Below are 27817 nucleotides of genomic sequence, written 5' to 3' on the forward strand. Positions count from 1 at the left end.
TCTTCCAGCCCCAGAATCAGACGAACACACACACATTAACAGAGCACATCCAAGAGGACCGGGTTACCTCCCAAGCTGACCCCTTATATGTCCCTGGACTCAGTAGGCTGGGTCGAGCAGCATTTTCAAGCTGTCACCCTCATAGGCCCTTGGATTCAGTTGGCTGGATCGAACAGCACCTCCAAGCTGTCACCCTCCTATGCCATAGGCACCGCACTGGAATAGAGCACGTGTGAGCAGGCTGAGTCGAGCAGCACTTTCAACCTGCCACCCTCAACTGCCCCTGGATTCAGCAGACTGGATCAAGCAGCACTTCCAAGCTCCCACCTTCATATGTCCCAGGTTCAGCACATCCCTATCCCCACTTTCACGTTACACTTGTTCTGGTAGTAACCCATTTGATGAGCAAACCCCACAGGATTTTTGGGCACTGCAGTGATCTTTTAGCTTAGGTACGAGGGGTGTTGCTGCAGAATGAATGAGGAAACCAAAAAACACCCAATAGGGGGAGAGAGAGAGAAGCAACCAGCTTAATCATGAAAGTTATTTATTGCCAGGTAATAACCATAGGGGAGCCAAACAAACAAAAGAGTTATAATATTAAATCTAACTTAAATTTGATTATAAAAGTCAGGTTTAGAAAATGATAACTAATCACACAAGTCAGGGTCAGAAGGCTATACCTAGACCGAGAGAGAGAGAAAGAGAGAGATGGGTTCTCAGCATTCCGTGAAGCTTGAATCGATCAGGGGTCCCAGAAGGTGGTGGTAGTTGAGGGTCTGGAGTACTGGAGATAGGCAGAGGCCCCAGCACGATCAGTCAGGAGACGGTGAAGTCCCAACGGAACTGATTCAGATTTTGGATCCAGGCATCAGAATGCTTACTTGGGCATGGGTGGGTTTTTGTAGAGAAACAACAATGGTTCAAGGGAGAACTCTAGATTTATGTGTAAACTGATGGCTCAAGGGAGTATACCAAAGTTGTTTTGTTAAGGCTATACAACGGGAGCTGATCATTCCTGGCTATGGGTAATGGTCCTTGGAGGGAGCTCACAATGCAATTACGGAGCTTCACTATTTTGGATACCAATAAAGGATTTATTACTAGAATTAGTCTGATAACTACTGAGCCGAGTGTGTGCAGGCGTGGGTTCATTAACATCTGGAGCAGAGATCCCCTGTCATGCAGTGTTTCTCTGCTTTTCTGGTCCCAGAGTTCCCTGTGGTTCTTGCCTTGGAATCTCTGTTCTCCATTCTATATGCTAATGGAGATGCCTCCTTGTCCTATCTTCAATGTAAATGAGGCGAGGGGAGTTTCCTTAATCCTGTCACCCTTATCCCAGGGGCTTAGGTGTGTCCCACACTGCTTTTTCATTGCTTTTTGGAAATCTTTCTTCTGATTGGTTTTGGTTCAAGCACATGGGGGGCAACGAAGGAAAGGTCTTTCGTGAGTCAGACAGGCTGGGTACTGCGCCCTGGTTCCCCAAGAACACACAACTGCCAGGTAACAATGTTGAGCCCAATTTTCTAAACAGTACATGGACAATTACCTGTGAAAAAATGTACAATTTCAATGCACATTTAGCAAACCAAGTGACTGTGTTTAGGCATATACATGACTGGCTGTTCGGGTGTGTAAGTATTCAGTGTGCATCCACCACCCTGGTAACTGAACATGAGCAGACAACTTGTAGTTTTTTTTAAAAAATCATGGTCTTAAGAGCCATTGATGCATCTATGAAAACATTCTCAATGCATTATTTTATATGAAAATTACTTTAAAAAATGTAGTGAATACAAATTGTACAATTACATAAATTGTTAGGTGCATCTTTACTTGTAAGTATATGAACATTTGTGTCTGTAATAAAGGTATGAAAGCTACATGGGTTCATTGTTCATATATGCTTTTGCAGTCTCAAACCAAATCTTCTCTACAGCTTCTTGGCCCATGTCAAACATTCTTAATAAGTGCTTCCATCCAGTTTTTGCTGTGATCATTAGGTATTCTTTGTTCTCAGGATACAAGAGGGAAGTGTATGAGGCTATTACAAGTGACTGAGAAAATCTACCACTCACCAAGAGAAACAGGGCGTCTCTCTCCTCTGTTATCAATGGTACAATGCTTTCAAACCCTGCAAGAATATGCCCTCCCACACTGAGAGGATCCTTGCTCTCAATCATCATGTACATGATAGTTATTGCTAATTCAAATACATAGTAGCCATAGCTCATGTCACTAAAGTCCAAAATACCGGACACTCTATATTGTGGATTCTCTGGTGAAGCAGTGTTGGAATCTAATAAGATATTATGATCATTAAGGTCCCCATGATTGATACCTAAATGCAGAAAAAATGAAAACAGTATTATGAATAAATAATAAACAGAAGAAACTTTCCTCTGGCTTTTTTCATTCTCTTCAGAAAATCACACTGAAAATATGCACTTGATTTCCTCATCATATGTGAATACTCAGAGTGTAAACGGACACATACACTGATCTATCTCAGAACTAAGGCATGATAATATTCCTATAAGCCATCATGCCTTGCCAGGTCTCACTGCTTCCTCATAAGAACCTTAGCTTCATTAATCCTATATAATAGCTGACTAGATGGCAACTGGCAATGGGATTGGGATAATTTATTATTTAGCTTGTTGTAATACCCACAATATGCTAAGTGCATTCCAAATGCAAGAGATTGCACAGAGAGCTTCAAAGACATTGCTATCTGATAGCAGTCTGGTGGCCTATATTAAACGAGTTAGTATTCTCTTCCTTATTTCTACCATTTGGTGTCTACATAATGAAAACCTACATCGTAGGTGGCAGTCTCAGCAGAGTGAGGGCTCGTCTACACTGGCAATGTAAAAGCGCTGCCATCTTTGGTCTTTAACACTGGCAGTGTTAAAGAAGTGGTTCGGGACTATTTAGAAAAGCTGAACGAGCACAAGTCCATGGGGCTGGATGCGCTGCATCTGAGAGTGCTAAAGAAATTGGTGGATGTGATTGTAGAGCCATTGGCCATTATCTTTGAAAATTCATGGTGATCGGGGGAGGTCCCGGACGACTGGAAAAAGGCTAACATAGTGCCCATCTTTAAAAAAGGGAAGAAGGAGGATCTGGGGAACTACAGGCCAGTCAGCCTCACCTCAGTCCCTGGAAAAATCATGGAGCAGGTCCTCAAGGAATCAATTCTGAAGTACTTGAAGGAGAGGAAAGTGATCAGGAACAGTTAGCATGGATTCACCAAGGGCAAGTCATGCCTGACTGATCTAATTGCCTTCTATGATGAGATAACTGGCTCTGTGGATGAGGGGAAAGCAGTGGACGTGTTATTCCTTGACTTTAGCAAAGCTTTTGATACGGTCTCCCATACTATTCTTGCCAGCAAGTTGAAGAAGTATGGGCTGGATGAATGGACTATAAGGTGGATAGAAAGCTGGCTAGATCGTCCGGCTCAACAGGTAGTGATCAATGGTTCCATGTCTAGTTCACAGCCGGTATCAAGCGGAGTGCCCCAAGGGTCGGCCCTAGGGCCGGTTTTGTTCAATATCTTCATTAATGATCTGGAGGATGGCGTGGATTGCACCCTCAGCAAGTTTACAGATGACACTAAACTGGGAGGAGAGTTAAATATGCTGGAGGATAGGGATGGGATACAGAGGCCCCTAGACAAATTAGAGGATTGGGCCAAAAGAAATCTGATGAGGTTCAACAAGGACAAGTGCAGAGTCCTGCACTTAGGACAGAAGAATCCCATGCACCGCTACAGACTAGGGACCGAATGGCTAGGCATCAGTTCTGCAGAAAAGGATCTAGGGGTTACAGTGGACAAGAAGCTGGATATGAGTCAACAGTGTGCCCTTGTTGCCAAAAAGGCTAACGGCATTTTGGGCTGTATATTTAGGGGCATTGTCAGCAGATCGAGGGACGAGATCATTCCCCTCTACTGGATACTGGTGAGGCCTCATCTGGAGTACTGTGTTCAGTTTTGGGCCCCACACTACAAGAAGGATGTGAATAAAATTGGAAAGCATACAGCGGAGGGCAACAAAAATGATTAGAGGACGGGAACACATGACTTATGAGGAGAGGCTGAGGGAACTGTGATTGTTTAGTCTGCGGAAGAGAAGAATATGGGGGGATTTGATAGCTGCTTTCAACTACCTGAAAGGGGGTTCCAAAGAGGATGGATCTAGACTGTTCTCTGTGGTAGCAGATGACAGAACAAGAAGTAATGGTCTCCAGTTGCATTGGGGGAGGTTTAGGTTGGATATTAGGAAAACCTTTTTCACTAGGAGCGTGGTGAAGCACTGGAATGTGTTACCTAGGGAGATGGTGGAATCGCCTTCCTTTGAGATTTTTAAGGTCAGGCTTGACAAAGCCCTGGCTGGGATGATTTAGTTGGGGTTGGTCCTGCTTTGAGCAGGGAGTTGGACTAGATGACCTCCTGAGGTCCCTTCCAACCCTGATATTCTATGATTTAACATGGCTTGTGTAGTCATGGCACAGCGAGCTCTCCCAGTGGTCTTAAAAAAAAATTACCTCCACGAGGGGTGTAGCTACTAGCGTTGTCTAAACTGGCACGTTATAGTGCTGCAACTTGCAGTGCTCAGGGTTTTTTTTTCACACCCCTGAGTGAGAAAGTTGTAGCACGGTAAAGTGCCAGTGTAGACAAGCCCTGACACTGAACTCCTCTTTCATTCTTTGAGATGATTCCCTCCCAGTCCTGTTTCTGAGGCATGCTCATGGTGCATTGTGGGGAAATTTGTACATGTCCTGTGGATAAAGTAAATAATTTCTGCCTACAGTGCCTTGAATCAGCCACCTCTTACAAGGACTCACATTCCCTTTTAAAAATTTATTAGATCACATTACACTATAATTGTATTAAAAATACTCACAGGCTCGAAAATTCCTTAGCTTGGGTACTATTTTATCTTTGAACTGCTGAATAAGTTGCTCCACAACTTCACGATAACTGTTCTGGCCCAAGGCATGAATATACTGCTCTAGAAGAGGAACATTTGCCAAGTTCCAAATGAACTTCCCTCGATGCAGACTTTTTATTGATGGATGATGGAATTTCTTAAGAAAAACACAAGAAAGAAAAAAAAGACTGTATACAACAGCTCTGCTACAATGAAGACGTGGCCTGATCCAATGCTCAATGAAGTCAGTTGGAATGCATTGACTTTAATGGGCTTTGGATCAAGTCCATAGAGACGGGGCTTTGCTTTGACAGTCATTTCATACCATGTGAAACCTTGTGATTGTCTGAAATTAAAACCTCATTCAAGCTGATGTGTGAAAATCCTTCCCTTAAGACAGTTGTAAGAAACACTTAAGGGCCACACCTAAAAACAAGGCCTAATATAATCTCTCCAGAAACTAACACTATGTAGGTGAGAGGTTCTGCACCCATTGTGACTCTGGGTATGTCTACACTACGGAATAAGGTCGAATTTATAGAAGTCGGTTTTTTAGAAATCGGTTTTATATATTCGAGTGTGTGTGTCCCCACAGAAAATTCTCTAAGTGCATTAACTCGGCGGAGCGCTTCCACAGTACCGAGGCTAGAGTCGACTTCCGGAGTGTTGCACTGTGGGTAGCTATCCCACAGTTCCCGCAGTCTCCGCTGCCCATTGGAATTCTGGGTTGAGATCCCAATGCCTGATGGGGCTAAAACATTGTCGCGGGTGGTTCTGGGTACATATCATCAGGCCCCCGTTCCCTCCCTCCCTCCGTGAAAGCAAGGGCAGACAATCGTTTCGCGCCTTTTTTCCTGAGTTACCTGTGCAGACGCCATACCACGGCAAGCATGGAGCCCGCTCAGGTAACCGTCACCCTATGACTCCTGGGTGCTGGCAGACGTGGTACGGCATTGCTACACAGTAGCAGCAACCCCTTGCCTTGTGGCAGCAGACGGTACAGTATGACTGGTAGCCGTCATCGTCATGTCCGAGGTGCTCCTGGCCACGTCGGCCGGGAGCGCCTGGACAGACATGGGCGCAGGGACTAAATTTGGAGTGACTTGACCAGGTCATTCTCTTTAGTCCTGCAGTCAGTCCTATTGAACCGTCTTATGGTGAGCGGGCAGGCGATACGGACTGCTAGCAGTCGTACTGTACCATCTTCTGCCAGGCAGGCAAGAGATGAGGATGGCTAGCAGTCGTACTGTACCATCTTCTGCCGAGCAGCCATGAGATGTGGATGGCATGCAGTCCTTCTGCACCGTCTGCTGCCAGCCAAAGATGTAAAAGATAGATGGAGTGGGTCAAAACAAGAAATAGACCAGATTTGTTTTGTACTCATTTGCCTCCTCCCCTGTCTAGGGGACTCATTCCTCTAGGTCACACTGCAGTCACTCACAGAGAAGGTGCAGCGAGGTAAATCTAGCCATGTATCAATCAGAGGCCAGGCTAACCTCCTTGTTCCAATAAGAACGATAACTTAGGTGCACCATTTCTTATTGGAACCCTCCGTGAAGTCCTGCCTGAAATACTCCTTGATGTAAAGACACCCCCTTTGTTGATTTTAGCTCCCTGAAGCCAACCCTGTAAGCCGTGTCGTCAGTCGCCCCTCCCTCCGTCGGAGCAACGGCAGACAATCGTTCCGCGCCTTTTTTCTGTGCGGACGCCATACCAAGGCAAGCATGGAGGCCGCTCAGCTCACTTTGGCAATTAGGAGCACATTAAACACCACACGCATTATCCAGCAGTATATGCAGCACCGGAACGTGGCAAAGCGATACCGGGCGAGGAGGCGACGTCAGCGCGGTCACGTGAGTGATCAGGACATGGACACAGATTTCTCTGAAAGCATGAGCCCTGCCAATGCATGCATCATGGTGCTAATGGGGCAGGTTCATGCTGTGGAACGCCGATTCTGGGCTCGGGAAACAAGCACAGACTGGTGGGACTGCATAGCGTTGCAGGTCTGGGACGATTCCCAGTGGCTGCGAAACTTTCGCATGCGTAAGGGCACTTTCATGGAACTTTGTGACTTGCTTTCCCCTGCCCTGAGGCGCATGAATACCAAGATGAGAGCAGCCCTCACAGTTGAGAAGCGAGTGGCGATAGCCCTGTGGAAGCTTGCAACGCCAGACAGCTACCGGTCAGTTGGGAATCAATTTGGAGTGGGCAAATCTACTGTGGGGGCTGCTGTGATGCAAGTAGCCCACGCAATCAAAGATCTGCTGATATCAAGGGTAGTGACCCTGGGAAATGTGCAGGTCATAGTGGATGGCTTTGCTGCAATGGGATTCCCTAACTGTGATGGGGCCATAAACGGAACCCATATCCCTATCTTGGCACCGGAGCACCAAGCCGCCGAGTACATAAACCGCAAGGGGTACTTTTCGATAGTGCTGCAAGCTCTGGTGGATCACAAGGGACGTTTCACCAACATCAACGTGGGATGGCCGGGAAAGGTGCATGATGCTCGCATCTTCAGGAACTCTGGTCTGTTTCAAAAGCTGCAGGAAGGGACTTTATTCCCAGACCAGAAAATAATTGTTGGGGACGTTGAAATGCCTATATGTATCCTTGGGGACCCAGCCTACCCCTTAATGCCATGGCTCATGAAGCCGTACACAGGCAGCCTGGACAGTAGTCAGGAGCTGTTCAACTACAGGCTGAGCAAGTGCAGAATGGTGGTAGAATGTGCATTTGGACATTTAAAGGCCTGCTGGCGCAGTTTACTGACTCGCTTAGACCTCAGCGAAACCAATATTCCCACTGTTATTACTGCTTGCTGTGTGCTCCACAATATCTGTGAGAGTAAGGGGGAGACGTTTATGGCAGGGTGGGAGGTTGAGGCAAATCGCCTGGCTGCTGGTTACGCGCAGCCAGACACCAGGGCGGTTAGAAGAGCACAGGAGGGCGCAGTACGCATCAGAGAAGCTTTGAAAACCAGTTTCATGACTGGCCAGGCTACGGTGTGAAAGTTCTTTGTTTCTCCTTGATGAACCCCCCCCGCCCCTTGGTTCACTCTACTTCCCTGTAAGCTAACCACCCGCCCCTCCTCCCTTCAATCACCGCTTGCAGAGGCAATAAAGTCATTGTTGCTTCACATTCATGCATTCTTTATTCATTCATCACACAAATAGGGGGATGACTACCAAGGTAGCCCAGGAGGGGTGGTGGAGGAGGGAAGGAAAATGCCACACAGCACTTTAAGCACAGCACTTTAAAAGTTTACAACTTTAAAATTTATTGAATGACAGCCTTCTTTTTTTTGGGCAATCCTCTGTGGTGGAGTGGCTGGTTGGCCGGAGGCCCCTCCACTGCGTTCTTGGGCGTCTGGGTGTGGAGGCTATGGAACTTGGGGAGGAGGGCGGTTGGTTACAGAGGGGCTGCAGTGGCAGTCTGTGCTCCAGCTGCCTTTGCTGCAGCTCAACCATACACTGGAGCATACTGGTTTGGTCCTGCAGCAGCCTCAGCATTGAATCCTGCCTCCTCTCATCATGCTGCCGCCACATTTGAGCTTCAGCCCTGTCTTCAGCCCGCCACTTACTCTCTTCAGCCTGCCACTTACTCTCTTCAGCCCGCCACCTCTCCTCCCGGTCATTTTGTGCTTTCCTGCACTCTGACATTATTTGCCTCCACGCATTCGTCTGTGCTCTGTCAGTGTGGGAGGACAGCATGAGCTCGGAGAACATTTCATCGCGAGTGCGTTTTTTTTTCTTTCTAAGCTTCACTAGCCTCTGGGAAGGAGAAGATCCTGTGATCATTGAAACACATGCAGCTGGTGGAGAAAAAAAAGGGACAGCGGTATTTAAAAAGACACATTTTATAAAACAGTGGCTACACTCTTTCAGGGTAAACCTTGCTGTTAACATTACATACATAGCACATGTGCTTTCGTTACAAGGTCGCATTTTGCCTCCCCCCACCGCATGACTACCCCCTCAACCTTCCCCCCTCCCTGTGGCTAACAGCGGGGAACATTTCTGTTTAGCCACAGGCAAACAGCCCAGCAGGAATGGGCTCCTCTGAGTGTCCCCTGAAGAAAAGCACTCTATTTCAACCAGGTGACCATGAATTATATCTCACTCTCCTGAGGATAACACAGAGAGATAAAGAACGGATGTTGTTTGAATGCCAGCAAACATACACTGCAATGCTTTGTTCTACAATGATTCCCGAGTACGTGTTACTGGCCTGGAGTGGTAAAGTGTCCTACAATGAAGGACGCAATAAGGCTGCCCTCCCCAGAAACCTTTTGCAAAGGCTTTAGGACTACATCTAGGAGAACCGCGAATGCCAGGGCAAAGTAATCCTTTCACATGCTTGCTTTTAAACCATGTATAGTATTTTAAAAGGTACACTCACCAGAGGTCCCTTCTCTGCCTGCTGGGTCCAGGAGGCAGCCTTGGGTGGGTTCGGGGGGTACTGGCTCCAGGTCCAGGGTGAGAAACAGTTCCTGGCTGTCGGGAAAACCGGTTTCTCCGCTTGCTTGTTGTGAGCTATCTACAACCTCCTCCTCATCATCATCTTCTTCGTCCCCAAAACCTGCTTCCGTATTGCCTCCATCTCCATTGAAGGAGTCAAACAACACGGCTGGGGTAGTGGTGGCTGAACCCCCTAAAATGGCATGCAGCTCATCATAGAAGCGGCATGTTTGGGGCTCTGACCCAGAGCGGCTGTTCGCCTCTCTGGTTTTCTGGTAGGCTTGCCTCAGCTCCTTCAGTTTCACGCGGCACTGCTTCAGGTCCCTGTTATGGCCTCTGTCCTTCATGCCCTGGGAGATTTTCACAAAGGTTTTGGCATTTCGAAAACTGGAACGGAGTTCTGATAGCACGGATTCCTCTCCCCAAACAGCGATCAGATCCCGTACCTCCCGTTCGGTCCATGCTGGAGCTCTTTTGCGATTCTGGGACTCCATCATGGTCACCTGTGCTGATGAGCTCTGCATGGTCACCTGCAGCTTGCCACACTGGCCAAACAGGAAATGAGATTCAAAAGTTCGAGGTTCTTTTCCTGTCTACCTGGCCAGTGCATCTGAGTTGAGAGTGCTGTCCAGAGCGGTCACAATGGAGCACTCTGGGATAGCTCCCAGAGGCCAATACCATCGAATTGTGTCCACAGTACCCCAAATTCGAGCCGGCAACGTCGATTTAAGCGCTAATCCACTTGTCAGGGGTGGAGTAAGGAAACCGATTTTAAGAGCCCTTTAAGTCGAAATAAAGGGCTTCATTGTGTGGACGGGTGCAGGTTTACATCAATTTAACGCTGCTAAATTCGACCTAAAGTCCTAGTGTAGACCAGGGCTCTGTGTGTGTGTGTGTGTGTGTGTGTGCGCACGCATTAGAGAGAGAAGCAGAGAACACAGAAACTGAGGACAGACAAGAACAGAGAGAGGGACAGAGGCAAAAAGCAAAAAAGCCGAGCAGTAGCATCTGAGCACAGTGTCAAAAAAAAAAAGCTAGAGAGAAGGCTTTTGGCTAAAGAGGCTTGGGCAGTAAGCTAAGAAACTGCTCCTTTTGCTTTTGGTTCCTCCTGCATTTGGAGAAGCAGGACTTGGTACATTCCTTGTAAATATACAAGATTGCATCAAAGAAAATACCAGACTCCATCAATTTCTACTTTCACCAGGAACATCCCCAGCACCCCAAAATTTGACTAGCAGCTCAGGGAAACAATACCAGCGGTGTCCTGGAAGATGGTTAGTTTCAGTACATTGATATCCACCCACATCTTTTAGTAAGAAAGATTAATTTAAGCAATTCATCATTCTTTAAAATATTATAGAAGTGCTAGTGATGATAATATCTTCCATACATGTAGAAACTTTAATCCGTAAGAATTCCACAGTGCTTCTCAAATTGCATACATCCAATAACACTTCTTGGGCACAACAAGCTTTACATACAACTGCTGCCAAAGTGTAAAAGAGACAGAACCTGAAGGTACTTGCCAAAAGTGGATACAATCTGACCATTTAAATGCAGCCACTTCTGCCCCAGTGAGTGGGGGCTAGATGATGACTGGCAGTAGCCACTGAGGCAAGGTGGGTTTAGAGGGTTGGGGGTTCCCCTGGGAGGGGAGACCCAGAGTGTGGGAGGTACTGCTGGGGCAGAACCCTGAGGTAAAGGGGCACTGGGGTCCAGGAGGGATATGGGGGCCAGCAGCAGGTGAGACATGGGCCTGCAGAGGGTGCTCTGGGCTGGAAAGAGCTAATTTCCAAGATGACCAGCAGGAGGCACCAAATTGGTGAAGCGTCACCTCACTACAAAGTGCCTTTCTTAACTTTTGCCACTCTCTTATATTGGCACAATCTTCGTGGGGTGGCTTGGCTAAACTGGCTTTAGGGGCAGATTCTGCCAGTGGTGCAGTGCAAAAGCATGCTGCAGTGGCAAATCTAGCCCCAGGTTGGTTTGGTATAGTTGATTTGGTTTGGGACAGCTGAAAACAGAAGTATGGATGAAAATCAGATATGATAATGAACAGGATATTGCCTCAACTAAAACTTGATTACATACTACTATAGTACTTACATACTACTCTGCAGTAAGATGCACTGCACTAGTAAGAACAATGCCACTTGGTGATCAAACATTGCAATTTTAACCTTCTATAACAGGCAATGTCCTCTGTTCAGGAGAGAGGGACACCATCAATATGAAACCTAATCAGTTTTAAAATACAAGTTACACATTACTCAGGTTCCTATAACTTCCTATGAGTATCACCTGCTAATGTTTATGGTTTTACAATAACATGTTGCTATTTTAAATACTTCTCTCCCCTGTGGCTCTGTAAGAGCCACACAGGCAAACGGAGAATCTAATGGGGAAACAGTGAAACTTACTATACACAAAGTGCTGTCAAGTGTACAAGGAAACTAATTGGGGGGAAAAAAGGGAATTATTTTTCTCTATCATCTGTCAGCTAAAGTAATCTTAGATTTTGTGAGTCTCTTGAGTGACAAGAAGAAAGTTATACAAATTTCCTTTAGTTAAAAGGAATAACTGAAGTTATATGGGGCATATGGATTTTTCCCCATTCTCCATTAAAATTAATCCTCTACTTCTCTCTTCAGATAATGTAACATTCATATTCTGAGAGCAGCTTGTCTATTTAAATGGTTTCAACCATACTGCATTTTAACACCATGGACTCTGGTAACACTAAATTACCTTTCCCACACTGATAAATGCTCTTAACATTTAAAAACATGGGCAGTAACACTAGCACAATTGAGGAGTACAATTATCTGAAGTCTGTAGCACAGAAAATGAGAAACAGAGGTTAATGAAAAGTACTACACAATGCAAAGTTCTTTTATGTAACAAACTTGATTACTAGCTGATTTATTGGACTTTGTTGCTTCATCTAATCAAAGATGAAAGGCAGACCTTACTTTGCATTCCATGCTGTTTAAAAGGTATTTAACTGGAAGCAGCACATTGAGGGAATTGTCATAAATGTCTCCATATTAAGCCCCACTGTTCTGTTACAAGTGTACCAATCTGTACCAGTGTTAACTGGTCATGGTTCAAATGGTTACTAGAAAAAGAGTCAGGTCAAAATGAATTTTCAAAAAATTTAGCCAGCTGAGCCTCTGGGATGTTTACTTCACATAATAAATAAATAATAATACTACCTTGTCCTTCTTTAGCACCTTCCCTGTGAGGATCTCAAAGCACAGTATGAATATTAATGAAATCAGCCTCAAAACACCCATTAGTAGGTAATAGTATTTCCATTTTGCAGATGAGCCACACAGAAGTTAAGGTCAAGCAGCAATTCTATTATGGAGAACAGTCTATTAATAGAAGAAGCTCTTCCTACAGGAAGGGTTATGCTAATTATGGGCATGGCAAAAGACCCCATGGCTGGACTCTGAAGACAATCAGTGGGAGGCTCTCACTAATAGAGGAAGGAGCTGCAGACAGTCACAGTAGGTTGATTCTGTCCAATTTTCCTTAGGGGTGTGTGTGTGTATCTCGCTCTCTCTCTCTATATATATATATATGCATCTAAATCTACCTATCTTAGGTACTTTTATGGCTCCTGTAATGAGTATCTGAGAACCTCACCATCTTTAATATATTTAATCCTTATAAAACCTTTGTGAGGTAAGGAAGTACTATTACCCTCATCTTGCGGATGGGGAACAGAGGCAGAGAGAGAATAAAAGTGGCTTGCTCAAAGTCACACAGGAAGTCTGTGCCAGAGCGAGGAACTGAACTCGGGTCTCCTGGTGTCCTATTCACTGCACCATCCTTCCTCTCTAACAATATTGTCCTGTTTGTTAGCTTTATTTACTCACAAAAAGAACATGCCTCTGTTCCGATGTCTTCAGAAACCATCTCTCAAATCATCTCTCATGCACTGGGCAGCTCCTGATATAGTTGTAATAATAAGTGAAAGTAATTTTCAGGCTGCAAGTGTACATAGTCCCAGCCACTAGCTGCTAAAATCCCTAAGGATGGCTGGCTCATGAGCTGCAAAGTTTGGACTTAGATCTAAACTCTCACAAAGTCCAGAGGCATTTAGATCAGAGTTTTTATCTGCCCTATCTGAAAAAGGCCCAGGACAACCGGGGGGCACACTGGGTCTGAAAGCTTTTTGGCCTCCAAAGCTGCAAAGAACTCCATAGAACAGTGCACTAATCATCAGCGGACATACTCAATTTAAAAGGCATTTTAAAGAATAAGGGGGATTCCCTTTTGTTCTTATTGCCAGCTGTAGTTATGGTTAATGATTCTTTGGTGTCGTTAAGGGGAATTGGACAAAGTCATAAGTAGGAAGGTGTGTTGCTGAAGAAATGTATAGACTCCATCATGCTGGCATGTGGCCAGTTAGGGTACATCTATGTCACAATCGGGAGGTCTGACTGCAGTTCATGTAGACATACCTAAGCTAGCAGAGCCGGCGCTAGGCATAAGCAGACTAAGCGATTGCTTAGAGCCCCGAGCAGCTCAAGGAGGGCTCCCTCTTTGCTTTTTATTATCTGTTATCTGTGGGGGTCCCCCATAATATTCCTGCTTAGGGACCCCAATGGGGCAGCACTGCCTCTGCAAGCTAGCTTTGATTCACTTAGCTTGCTAAAAAAGGCAGTGAAATCGCAGGGTGGAGACACGCTTGGGTCTGCCTACAAGTGCAGCTATCACACCTCCTGATTGTAGTGCAGACACACCTTCACATTCACACTCATAATCTGACCCACCAGTCTGGGCTCGCTGCCAGGGGGAATCATTTAACAATAACGGTCATATTTGAGAATTCTCGTAGGTATTTTTCAGCTGAAAGCCAAATTAAATTGACGAACAGGAGCAAAGTAAGGATGTTCTCATTAGCTGGCCATAAGTGATTTTGCCTGAACATCTCTCCACTGGGAGGAAAGAAGAGAAGGAACAATTTTTAGTTTAAGTGAAGGAGAGGAGGTTAAGGGGGTGGAGAAGGAAAGGGAAGTTTATTTGGAGGTGAAGTGAATTTTTCATGCGGTGTCGCAAAATGACTGCTCCCTGAGCCGCTGTGTCACACATTAGACATGAATCACTCCTACCTAATCCCCTCTCCACTGCTAATTCAGGATATATCAAAATTGAAAATAGCTGAGCTGCTGGAATCATATTAAAGAGCAGACACCATCACTTTTGTTCTGTTCAGCACTTTGAAAATTCAAAGAGAAAAATGCCCCTCACTCTGAATACACAGTGAAATGTGCTTCAAAATACAGTGACTCCCTGTCATAAAAGTACATCTAAAACTGGGAATGCACACATGTCCTTTAAACCATCAACAAAGTTACAGAACGTAGCCAGATGGAGAAGGCAAATAACTATAAGTAAGAAAGTGTAGTTGCAGCCGTGTCAGTCCTAGGATATTAGCGAGTCAAAGTGGGTGAGGTAATGGCTTTTATTGGACCAACTTCTGTGAATAGGGCTAAGAAGAGCTCTGTGTGGATCGAAAGCTAGTCTCTCTCACTAACAGAAGCTGGTCTAATAAACAATATTACCTCACCCATCTTGTGTCTCTATAAGTAAGAAAGACACATAGGACAAGATTCTGAGGCACAGCCTAATATGTGCAGCCCATGCAGTAGGGGTCTATGGTAGCTTTAAGCCACCTTTGTATCCTCTGTCCTGTTCCTGGATTGCCCCAGGAGTTGTAGAGGCCCTGGAATAAGGCAGACAGCAGTTCCCTGTAGGATGCAGCATTGCCCAGAGTCTCCACACTACTGCATTCTGAGGCACCCCCCCCCCCACCATACTACATGCCAGGGCTTGCAAGGGGGTCTCACAAGCAGCCTTCGCACTGCCTGCAGCAGTGATTTTGCGAGGGGAATAATCCCCTAGCCAGAATTCAGGCTTTTAGGACCTATTAATGGTGCTCTGGCCCTTTAACTGTATGTAAAGGGGCCAGAATGGAGGGGAGAATCTCACTTGTATTGTTTGTGTGCATCGTTATGAAGTCTTCTGCATTTCTATATTGCCTTCCATTCAAGGATCCCAAAGAACTTTACACACATTTATATATTCAGCTTCAGAGGTCTTGTGTGCAACAGGTAAGAAAGAAGCATTCTCTCCATTTTACTGAGAGGGTCAGGGAAGTGAAGTAACTTGACCAAGATCACAGTAAGTCTGTGGCAGAGCTGGGAATAGAACCCCAATCTTTAGACTCCCAGTTGTGTGCTTTAACCACAAGAGCATCGCACCTCCCCTAATGTATACAGTAAAATAATGGGCAGACATGCTCTTAAACAGTAAAGCCACAGGTGGGCTTGGGGACCTTGTCTAACATCATCCACTATTATGTTCGCTGAGAAACATGGCTGAAGGCCAAGGACATTCAATCTTGCATTTGAGATCCATTCAACACAGGACTGGGGGAAGCTAGATACAACTCCCCTGTTCTCTGGGCTGGTCTGCACTGCGTCAGTTCTGGCATAAAACAGAGCAGCCATAGGAACCACAAGCTATTTGAGAAAAAAGAAAAGGAGTACTTGTGGCACCTTAGAGACTAACCAATTTATCTGAGCATAAGCTTTCGTGAGCTACAGCTCCCTTCATCGGATGCATACTGTGGAAAATACAGAAGATGTTTGCTTTTATACACACAAATCATGAAAAAATGGGTGTTTATCACTACAAAAGGTTTTCTCTCCCCCCACCCCACTCTCCTGCTGGTAATAGCTTTTGTAAAATGATCACTCTCCTTACAATGTGTATGATAATCAAGGTGGGCCATTTCCAGCACAAATCCAGCAGCTGGCAGAGGAGACAGTTCAGTCAGAGCAGGAGGGATCCATGTTCTAACCCTGGCTCACTGAGGCATTCCAGTTTTTTTTTCATAGATATTTAGGCCAGAAGGGACCATTATGATCATCTAGTCTGACCTCCTGCACAATGCAGGCCACAGAATTTCACCCACCACTCCTAAAAAAGACCTCACATCTATATCTGTGCTATTGAAGTCCCCAAATTGTAGTTTGAAGACCTCAAGGAGCAGAGAATCCTCCAGCAAGTGACCCGTGCCCCATGCTACAGAGGAAGGCGAAAAACCTCCAGGGCCTTCCAATCTGCCCTGGAGGAAAATTCCTTCCCGACCCCAAATATGGCGATCAGCTAAACCCTGAGCATATGGGCAAGATTCATCAGCCAGATACTACAGAAAATTCCTTCCCGGGTAACTTGGATCTTACCCCATCTAAAAACCCATCACAGGCCATTGGGCCTATTTACCATGAATATTTAATTACCAAAACCATGTTATCCCATCATACCATCTCCTCCATAAACTTATCGAGTTTAATCTTAAAGCAAGATAGATCTTTTGCCCCCACTACTTCCCTCGGAAGGCTATTCCAAAACTTCACTCCTCTGATGGTTAGAAACCTTCGTCTAATTTCTAATCTAAATTTCCTAGTGGCCAGTTTATATCCATTTGTTCTTGTGTCCACATTGGTACTGAGTTTAAATAATTCCTCTCCCTCTCTGGTATTTATCCCTCTGATATATTTATAGAGAGCAATCATATCTCCCCTCAACCTTCTTTTAGTTAGGCTAAACAAGCCAAGCTCCCTGAGTCTCCTTTCATAAGACAAGTTTTCCATTCCTCGGATCATCCTAGTAGCCCTTCTCTGTACCTGTTCCAGTTTGAATTCATCCTTCTTAAACATGGGAGACCAGAACTGCACACAGTATTCCAGGTGAGGTCTCACCAGTGCCTTATATAATGGTACTAAAACCTCCTTATCCCTACTGGAAATACCTCTCCTGATGCATCCCAAGATGACATTAGCTTTTTTCACAGCCATATCACATTGGCAGCTCATAGTCATCCTATGATCAACCAATACTCCAAGGTCCTTTTCCTCCTCCGTTACTTCTAGTTGATGCGTCCCTAGCTTATAACTAAAATTCTTGTTATTAATCCCTAAATGCATGACCTTACACTTCTCACTATTAAATTTCATCCTATTCCTATTACTCCAGTTTACAAGGTCATCCAGATCCTCCTGTAGGGTATCCCTGTCCTTCTCTAAATTAGCAATACCTCCCAGCTTTGTATCATCTGCAAACTTTATTAGCACATTCCCACTTTTTGTGCCCAGGTCAGTAATAAAAAGATTAAATAAGATTGGTCCCAAAACCGATCCTTGAGGAACTCCACTGGTAACCTCCCTCCAACTTGACAGTTCACCTTTCAGTAGGACCCGTTGTAGTCTCCCCTTTAACCAATTCCCTATCCACCTTTCAATTTTCCTATTGATGCCCATCTTATCCAATTTAACTAATAATTCCCCATGTGGCACAGTATCAAACGCCTTACTAAAATCTAAGTAAATTAGATCCACTGCGTTTCCTTTATCTAAAAAATCTGTTACTCTCTCAAAGAAGGAGATCAGGTTGGTTTGGCACGATCTACCTTTTGTAAAACCATGTTGTAATTTGTCCCATTTACCATTGACTTCAATGTCCTTAACTACCTTCTCCTTCAAAATTTTTTCCAAGACCTTGCATACTACAGATGTCAAACTAACAGGCCTATAATTACTTGGATCACTTTTTTTCCCTTTCTTAAAAATAGGAACTATGTTAGCAATTCTCCAATCATACGGTACAACCCCTGAGTTTACAGATTCATTAAAAATTCTTGCTAATGGGCTTGCAATTTCTTGTGCCAATTCTTTTAATATTCTTGGATGAAGATTATCTGGGCCCCCCGATTTAGTCCCATTAAGCTGTTTGAGTTTCGCTTCTACCTCAGATATGGTGATGTCTACCTCCATATCCTCATTCCCATTTATCACGCTACCATTATCCCTAAGATCCTCTTTAGTCTTATTAAAGACTGAGGCAAAGTATTTGTTTAGATATTGGGCCATGCCTAGATTATCCTTGACCTCCACTCCATCCTCAGTTTTTAGCGGTCCCACTTCTTCTTTCTTTGTTTTCTTCCTATTTATATGACTATAGAACCTTTTACTATTGGTTTTAATTCCCTTTGCAAGGTCCAACTCTACTTGACTTTTAGCCTGTCTCACTTTATCTCTACATATTCTGACCTCAATAAGGTAGCTTTCCTTACTGATCCCTCCCTTCTTCCACTCCCTATATGCTTTCTGCTTTTTCTTAATTACCTCTCTAAGATGCTTGCTCATCCAGCTTGGTCTACAACTCCTGCCTATGAATTTTTTCCCCTTTCTTGGGATGCAGGCTTCCGATAGCTTCTGCAGCTTTAATTTAAAATAATCCCAGGCCTCCTCTACCTTTAAACCCATAAATTCTTCAGTCCAATCCACTTCCCTAACTAATTTCCTTAATTTTTGAAAGTCAGCCCTTTTGAAATCAAAAACCCTAGTTGCAGATTTATTTTTGTTAATCCTTCCATTCAGTTTGAACTGAATTAGCTCATGATCACTTGAGCCAAGATTATCCCCTACAACCATTTCCTCTATGAGGTCCTCATTACTCACCAAGACCAAATCTAAAATGGCATCCCCTCTAGTCGGTTCAGCAACTACTTGCTGAAGGAATCCATCAGCTATCGCATCTAGGAAAATCTGAGCCCTATTATTATTACTAGCACTCGTCCTCCAGTCTATATCTGGGAAGTTAAAGTCTCCCATGATCACACAGTTTCCATTAGTATTTACTTTATTAAAAACATTAAAAAGGGCTCTATCCATATCCAAATTAGATCCCGGCGGTCTATAGCACACCCCAAGCACTATCCCAGGGGAGGCTCTAATAGTTTTCTTCCCCAATTTAATTGTTGCCCAGACAGACTCGGTCATATCCATTTCATCGCTTCTTATTTCTTTACATTCTATCTCATCATTGATATACAGTGCTACTCCACCACCTTTACCTTTATTTCGGTCTTTCCTAAACAGCACATACCCTTCAATACCTGTAGCCCAGTCATGACTACTATTCCACCAGGTCTCTGTTATACCTATAATATCTGGTTTCACTTCCTGCACCAGTAACTCTAGTTCCTCCATTTTATTACCTAGGCTCCTTGCATTGGTGTACAAACATCTTAATTTTTGCTGTTTGGCCTCACTCACATTCTGTACCCTATTAGGCACGGTTATTTTACTACCAGTATAACCTATTAGACTTGTATCTACACTGCCCTTCCTCCTACCTACAGCTGTATCCACTCTTACTTCATTTTCTTTCCACTCTATGCTAAATTCTGGCGTGGAGATTACCTGGACATCTCCCAACCATCTCCCCCAAATTCCTAGTTTAAAGCTCTCTTAATCAGTTGTGCCAACCTCCATCCTAGAAGTCTATTTCCTTCCCTACTCAGATGAAGTCCATCCCGAGAGAACTGTCCTCTATCCATGAATGCCTCCCAATGACCATACATCCCAAAGCCCTCCTTATAGCACCACTGCCTAAGCCATCTATTGATAGTCATAATCTTGTCACACCTTTGTTGCCCTTCTCTAGGAACAGGCAGAATCCCACTAAAGATCACCTGAGCCTCAATTTCCTTAAGCGTCCTCCCCAACCTAGCATAGTCTCCCTTAATACTTTCCAGCGAGAATCTAGCCGTATCATTTGTTCCCACATGAAGGATAATTAGGGGATTCTTTCCCGCTCCCTTTAGAATCCTTTTCAACCTCAGGTCTACATCCCATATCTTAGCACCTGGAAGACAGCACACCCTCCTATTTTCTGGATCAGCTCTGGTTACAGGCCTATCTATTCTTCTCAGTAAAGAGTCCCCAATCACATAGACCTGCCTTTTCCTAGTGACGGTGCTATTCTCCAGTCTATCCCCTGTTCCCTCTGGCTGCAAGTTCTTTCCATTCCCATTCTCCCTTGTAATCCTTTTTAACCCATCCTGTATCCTCCTGGGGCTCATATTTGGTGTAATCTCCATTAACTCTTCCCCTTTTCCTATAGGACTAACCGCTCTTCTCTTCTTCCTTGCCCTGTCACCTTCAGTGACTACCTGCTGAGCCCCTTCGTCATTTTCCAACTCTGCAAACCTATTCTGAAGCTCTATTTCTCCTTCACTAGCCCGTCTTTTCCTCTGCCTAGTTCTTTTAGTCACATGCTTCCACTGACCACTTTCCTCACCCAGTCTCCCCTCAGAATTCCCTAGTCCTGCTTCCATCTGCAAGTCTGAGCTTTTCCCTTCAGATACCTCATGTCTTTGCTCCATAATCTGCTCAAACCCCTTCCTAAACTCTACCAGACTTTCCACCTGCATCTCCAAACCTCTGATCTTTTCCTCCATCAGCTCTATCAGACGGCATTTCATGCAGACAAAACTCTTACCAGGTGCCCCCTCCAGGATCATGTACATGCCACAGCTTCCACATCCAGTCATCTTCATTGTGTCATCTGCTACATGGGTCACTCCCACTGCCACCTCTGAATCTGTCATAGCCTTTCCACCTAAATCCTGTTAATCAGGGAAACACAAACCACACCCAAACACCACCACCCACAGCAAAAACAAACCCCACACAAGCACCACAAGACAAACTCCCCTTTCAAACTCCCACTCAAACTCCCCTGTTTACAGCTCTGTTTGCTAGCTCCTGTGCCGCTGCAGCTGTCTGTGCCGCTGCCTTTATAGGACCCCTAGTCAGTGAAGCCCCGCCCCCTAATCAGGGCTCAGCTTCTCTCCCAGCACAAAGCCCCTACAAGCCTCTACACATACAGATACTACCAATACAAAACCAAACAAACACAAATACCTTCTCCTCCAACAGAACTCCCACTCAAACTCCCCTGTTTACAGCTCTGTTTGCTAGCTCCTGTGCCGCTGCAGCTGTCTGTGCCGCTGCCTGACTGGCTGCGCCGCTGCCTTTATAGGACCCCTAGTCAGTGAAGCCCCGCCCCCTAATCAGGGCTCAGCTTCTCTCCCAGCACAAAGCCCCTACAAGCCTCTACACATACAGATACTACCAATACAAAACCAAACAAACACAAATACCTTCTCCTCCAACAGAACTCCCACTCAAACTCCCCTGTTTACAGCTCTGTTTGCTAGCTCCTGTGCCGCTGCAGCTGTCTGTGATATGCAACATAGTGACAAACGTGGAGTCCTAAGTGACCACAGATTTGTAGTACTTAACAAAGTGGTTGTGTTCTCCTTTCAAACCTCGAAAGAATAAGGGAAGCCATGGCTAGGGCATAGTTACGTACTACAGAGCCACACAGAAGAGCACTGTCGTGTGTTGAGCACTCTATGTCTACAGTGTTCAGGCTGTGTTTGCAGGTAGCTCTGAAACTGCAGGAATGTCTCTGATGTTACTGTGAGATGCCACTAGTTATACGTGTTATGAAATGTATAAAATACTACGAATCACTCCCACTTGCATGCTGAGAACAAAAAGTCCTACCTCTGTGAGAGTTTTATCCAATCTGGCAGCTAGTTTCCCAATCTCGTATAAAATGTGAGGATTTGTAGAGATTGTTGCCACCATCATGCCTGGGAGGTAGGTCAGCAGTCTCACCATGTACTTTTTTGTCACAGAGCCAGTACCTAATAGGCAAAGAGATACACTGTGAATCATTTCAATACACTCCATTAAAGGTCATTGTGTGTAAGGATAAGGAGGTTTCTCCCATCATAAAAGAAATCAAACTCAGATCATAAAAAAGACAATTCAAAGAACAGATTTACTAGATGACATTAGGAAAGGCCAACGCTCAGCACATATGGAGTGTAAGTGCAACTCCTTGCCTTTACGTAGGAGAGCGACACACCTTGGGAAGGTTCCCCTTTCATGTGCACAAAGGGCCTGATCCAACACCAATGGCAGTCTTTGCATTGATTGCAGTGGGCCTAAAGAGAACCTAAAATAATAGGTTTCTTTATCAGAGTGATGAGTCTCAATGGCCCTGGTTATCCTATTGAAATTACAGTGTTGAGGAAACCAGGTTCAACACAGTATTCTCCCACCATGCATGTTCTTGCATTGTAGATGGGTCTGAACTGCGTTTGAAACTACATCCCCAAACCATGGAGCTGGGGAAATAATTTGTAATAAGATTTATTTAATGAAGTTTGCCTTTTTTTGTTTGTGATTTGCCTGCAAGCAGATCAGCGTTTTCTCACATCTATTAATTTGAATGTATTTTCTGAATAATTTTTATGGCTAAGTCTTTTTCTGTTCTGTTTCTATTTGTGAGCAGTTTGATGCATTCACGATTTGAAGTTCAAGCTATTTTGACTTGTCACATAGTTCAGATGGCATGTTTCTGTTCCCTTAATGGACGAGTAAGTCTGTGGCAAAGCTGGGAATAGAACCCCAATCTTTAAAATCCTAGTTGTGTGCTTTAACCACAAGAGCATCACACCTCCCCTAATGTATAAGGTAAAATAATGGGCAGACATGCTCTTAAACAGTAAAGCCATGTGTGGGGTTGGGGGCCCATAGGCTTAATTTTCTGGTATGAATACTCATGATTCTGAATTCCAAATTCCTTGTTGGTGATTCTTTCACTGCAGTTATTTGCTAAAATTTGCTGTTTCTACAAACAGTCCTGCCAGAAATACATTAGAACATTTGCAGAAAGCAAATACAAAAATGGCCATGACATGGTCAAAACAAGTTAACTGAAAAATTAGAATTAATATGTGCAGAAAGTCCTTTGGAGAATTCACAGTTCTCTGATGAACCATGCCATGACCCTGTGTGACAAGGCATCATTCCACTCCTGTCTTTTTTCTAGACAAACTGCTCAGAGACAGTGATGCTGGAACAATTTTTATTGTGGGGGTGCTGAAGATGGAAAGCATGTATTTGGGTTGTTATTACTACTTTAAGCCAGGGGGTGCAGCAGCATCCCCTGAACCCCTAGTTCCAGCACCTATGCTCAGAGACCTTCTTCTGGTCAAATACCTTGTGCCATCTATTTACTGCATTCTCCCCACCATCTTTACAAAGTCATGCAACTCTGTATTTACAAGCATACAAACCTTAGTTCACTCAGCCAAGTAACAGAAGATATCTTTCCCCTGAGAGATCTCTCCTGGCTCTGGCTCTAGCTCTTTCAAGCCTGCCAGCCTGTCTCTTCCCCCTGGCCTGGACACTTCATTCTCATGCCTTTTTCTTTCTGGGCTAACGGGCTAATGTCTTCTGGGCTTTCCTCAGCCAATCCCAAACTATCAATTAAACACAGCTTTGTCCCTCAAGTTTACTCCAGGGCAATTTAACTGGTGATTCAGAGATCAGAGGGCTGGTACAACTGATGTTGTTCAGCACCTTGTCACACCCTGCTAGAACTACCAAAGAGAATTTTAGCCTAATTACCTGAACGTCTCTTTTAATACACTTCACATGCTTACACACAAAAGTGCTTGTAGTGGTGTACAAGCATTTTATCAGTGCTTTTGCAATTGCACTGATTCTGAGCAAGACTCACCTAAGTTGCCTCCTGCCCTGCGACTCCCTGCACCATGGTAGTGCCAGTGTAGGACAGAAAGCACTGGCATTTCACTTGCATAGGTGCAACTGGTCTTCCAAGCACAGTTCTACAGTGCACCTGATATGCTGGCAGTGAGCTTTCTGGTCAAGGTTCTCCTCTCCAGAGCAGAGGTGATATTTCACCTATAAAGTTTAAGTGCTTATATTTTAGAAATAGAAAATTCAATGGGGCAGTGGATTGGAAGCAGTGTCTGGACCTGTAGGACAGATACCTACACCACACTACTACTGCAACAGTTCAGAAAATGCTGTATGTGCAAGCTGAGCACCTGAACAAGGGCAACTGTTGCAGATATTCTGCACTGTTGCAACTGCTCTAGGTCACTCATGCTGGTGTGGATTTCAGTGGCATTACTCCAGATTTATACAAGTGTAACAGAGCAGAATGTGGCCCAATTGCAATCACTGGGACAAACTGGGATACTCAGTGGTAGAATGTTTTGACACGAGAATGATAAAGCAGAAAGTAATTTTTTGAAGGATTTTGTAATCTCTCACCTAATGATTCTAGAGACATTATTTTACCGTCTTTAGTAAGATGGGGCGTAGCTGAAGGAAACCCTTCAACATTCAAAAATATCATGATCTGGGTCTGTACTTCAATGAGTTCAGGATTCTGGCTGTCTTCGCAGTTGGTGATTTTGAGAACATACTTGTCAGCACAGTCTGCTGTTCCCTCACTTCTTGAAACGTGCACGTGAAAATTCTGATCAGTATAGCTGGGGAGTGATCTGATCACAGATACTTTTAATCCAAATACCCTTTCAACTAATTCAGTGGCTTCTTTTTCACTGAATGTTGGTTTAATTAATGTCTGGGATCCATGGATGTTTCCAGAAGACATTGTGTATCTAGAAGAAAACAGAGATGAGAATATTTCAATTGTATTCTGCCATTTAATATGGGCAGATAGTGTAACAAAACAGACTCTTGGGTAGAAGGCGTTATACATTTATTAGCAAGGGGGAAAAAAGCTTCCCTGTTTAATGAAAATTTAACTATTTAGGATTCTCCATGTGCATTCTCTCTTTCTTCACCAGCTTCTTGTTTGTAAACCCACTTCAACCTTTGCTGCAGTTTCCAGTATAAGGCCTAATTTAAATATATACACACACATACACAATTTTAGTTGAGAAATAAAACATAAAAATGAACAATTTAGTGGATGCTAGCTAACAAAATTCATAAGCACGAAATATAAAATATCGCCAGTCAATGTTAAGGTCACCAGTCATATTGCTAATATACCAAGAATTTCCTAAGAAAGAAAGGGATCAAAATGCTATCCATGGCTCTTAAATTCAGATCCAGGATTAGATAACCCTTTCAACCAATGTTAACGTGTAAAAAGTAAGTGTAATCCTTCTGCCAGATGCTATCATTCAAAATTCAACGAAATATCAAGAAATATTCAGTGCCAATAAGTCAACAATACATTCAAAACAGCAGTACCATTAAAAAAAATCTAATCCATTCCCAAAAGCAGGGGTGGGCAAACTTTTTGGCCCAAGGGCCACAGCGGGGTTGCTAAACGGTACGGAGGGCCGGGTAGGGAAGGATGTGCCTCCTTAAACAGCCTGGCCCCCGCCCCCATCTGCCCCGCCCCACTTCCCAACCCCTAACCACGCCTCTGGGACTCCACCCCGTATCCAACGCCCCCCCCCCCCAGCCTCCTGACCGCCCCCGAACCTCCGCCCCATCCAACCGCCCCTTGTCCCCTGACTGGCCCCCGGACCTCCTGCCCCCCCGACCCCCCACCATGCCGCTCAGAGCGGCAGGACTGGCTTATTGGAAAGCCCAGGGAAGGCGGGAGAGCGGGGGATGGGCCGGGAATGTAGGGGCTGGGCAGGATGGTCCCGCGCGCCGTAGTTTGCCCACCTCTGCCCCAAAGGTTCCTTTCCGTTTTCCCCCGATGCCAGATGTCAGTTTTTCTGTTGAAAGTGCTAAACCAACAGTTCTCCTCACAACCTCAGCCGAGCCTTGCCGCAACCTTGGACTCTGCTGAACCCAGCAGCCCCATCTGGTGTGGGATGGGGCAGCTCCGCCCCACCTGGGGACAGGGGGAGGGACAGGGGAGTGAGTGCATCTCAAGGGCCCAGCCACAACAACCGAACTATGCTCCCCATGTACAATCGTATTGGTGGCCCAATCCTGGTGTAAACCAGTTTGGTCTCGTGTAATAGAACCAAACGCCGTTTTAGCTCCATTCCTGACCTATGCCACAGCCCTGGCCTGTCTCCTATAACCTACACGGGCTCGAGACCCCCTTGTTCTTACTCCGGCTAACGCCCAGGCTTCTGCTTGCTCCGCCTCTCAAACTGGTTCTTTCACCGCGCTCCCCTGGGGGGAAATCCGCGACCGCTGCCCCGCAGGAGGGCATGCAGCTTTCACAGCAGCTAGGCAGCCCCAGCTCAGAGCACAGCCTCCGACAGCAGAGTGCCCCACGCTTCCCAAACGCGTCCTCAGAGATCTTAGACAATCCAACGGGGAACAAGAACCAGCCTAGGTTACAGCAGGGTCCCAACCTCCTAGCAGCAAACTGCGTGGGAGCAGATCCGAAAGAATCAGACACGCTGGCCAGGACGTGGCGTCTCTTCTGATCCTGGCCCATTACGCGCGCAAAGCGTCCCGTGTCCTCTCACAGCGCATCCACCCCGCACCGCCGGCGCAAAGCGGACTGGCTCCGATTTCCCCGGGGGAACGGTTCCATACCGCACACGGCGCTCGGCCTCGCTGGGCACCTCGGACGCTTGGAACCGGGCAAGTTCCTCCTCTCAGACCAGAAGCGGTCAGCTCCCCGGCTCGTCGCCGCTGGCGGAGTGTGAGGAAATGTCTGATTGGCTGCTGGGTGCGTTAGGTATCGTGTATTCAACTGCTCTGCGTAGGGATGTGCTAAGGGTAGCGGTTACTGACACGTCCTACATGGCAAGTTTCTGGCACTGTTGTATACGTGAAATTGCCGCACATAGAAATGTGCTATCTGTAGCAGTTATTTATACGCATTGATTGTAAGAAACAGCTTTTGTAAAAAGATGGTACCTCCCTCATAGGTCATGTTTTCTAGACCTTAAATTTTTTTTCTCTTCTCTGGACTCTCTCCGGGTTGTCCACATCTTTCCTGAAATGTGGCGCCCATAACTGGACACAATACTCCAGCTGAGGCCTAATCAGCGCAGAGTAGAGCGGACATCCCAGAGTGATGTTCTGGTTTTCTGCGGCAGCGTTACACTGTTCGCTCATACTCAGCTTGTGGTCCACTAGGACTCCTAGATCCCTTTCCACAGTACTGGTATTCAGCTTGTGGTCCACTATGACCCCCAGATCCCTTTCCTCGGTACTCCTTCCTAGGAAGTCATTTTCCATTTTGTATGCGTGTAGCTTGTTATCATTCACAAACTTTATAATTGTACTCTCTACACCATTATCTCAATCATTGACTTAAGATTTTGAATAGAAACTTATCCAGAACTGATCCCTGGAGAACCCCACTCGTTATGCCCTTCCAGCCTGACTCAGCCCTTTCAGCCTGTGAATCACTGATAACTGCTGTGGGAACTGTTTTCCAACTAGTTTTGCACTCATCTTATTTTAGCTCCATCTAGGTTGCATTTCCATAGTTTGTTTATGAGACGGTCATGGGAGACCGTATCAAAAGTCTTACTAAAGGCAAGGTAGATCATGTCAGCCACTTCCCCACAACCACAAGGCTTGTTACACTGTTAAAGAAGGCTATCAGTTTGGTTTTACATGTGAGACTGCTTGAATTAGCTACATCAGATGGCCTTTTTTAGCAAAGTAGGACCTGTCACTGCTGCAGGTAGCCCAGTCCTACAGACAGCGTTTTCACACACACTCGTGTAAGAAACTGCAATCTGTAGGGATGTGCTGC

At 45.2% G+C, this 27817-nt stretch overlaps 1 protein-coding gene across 5 annotated transcripts; it reads right to left on the reverse strand.

Moving 5' to 3' along the window:
• Window positions 1–530: 530 nt before the first annotated feature.
• Window positions 531–26989, reverse strand: HYKK (hydroxylysine kinase). Of its 5 annotated transcripts, XM_048867445.2 has the most exons (7): window positions 26454–26508; window positions 25807–25978; window positions 24427–24779; window positions 21838–21980; window positions 4911–5094; window positions 2079–2341; window positions 531–1549 (listed from the first exon to the last, which is right to left on the reverse strand). In XM_048867445.2, the coding sequence occupies exons 3-7, from the start codon at window positions 24770–24772 to the stop codon at window positions 1334–1336; spliced, it is 1152 nt and encodes a 383-aa protein (XP_048723402.2). In that variant the 5' UTR covers window positions 24773–24779; window positions 25807–25978; window positions 26454–26508; the 3' UTR covers window positions 531–1333. The 5 variants fall into 5 exon arrangements, with proteins under 5 accessions (XP_048723402.2, XP_048723401.2, XP_048723399.2 ...); XM_048867444.2 differs by lacking the exons at window positions 25807–25978; window positions 26454–26508 and adding an exon at window positions 26641–26989; XM_048867442.2 differs by lacking the exon at window positions 25807–25978 and having other exon boundaries at window positions 26454–26630.
• Between the last annotated feature and the right edge of the window lie 828 nt (window positions 26990–27817).

This window comes from Caretta caretta, chromosome 10 (assembly GCF_965140235.1).
Source record: "Caretta caretta isolate rCarCar2 chromosome 10, rCarCar1.hap1, whole genome shotgun sequence".
Taxonomy (NCBI): Eukaryota; Metazoa; Chordata; order Testudines; family Cheloniidae; genus Caretta; species Caretta caretta.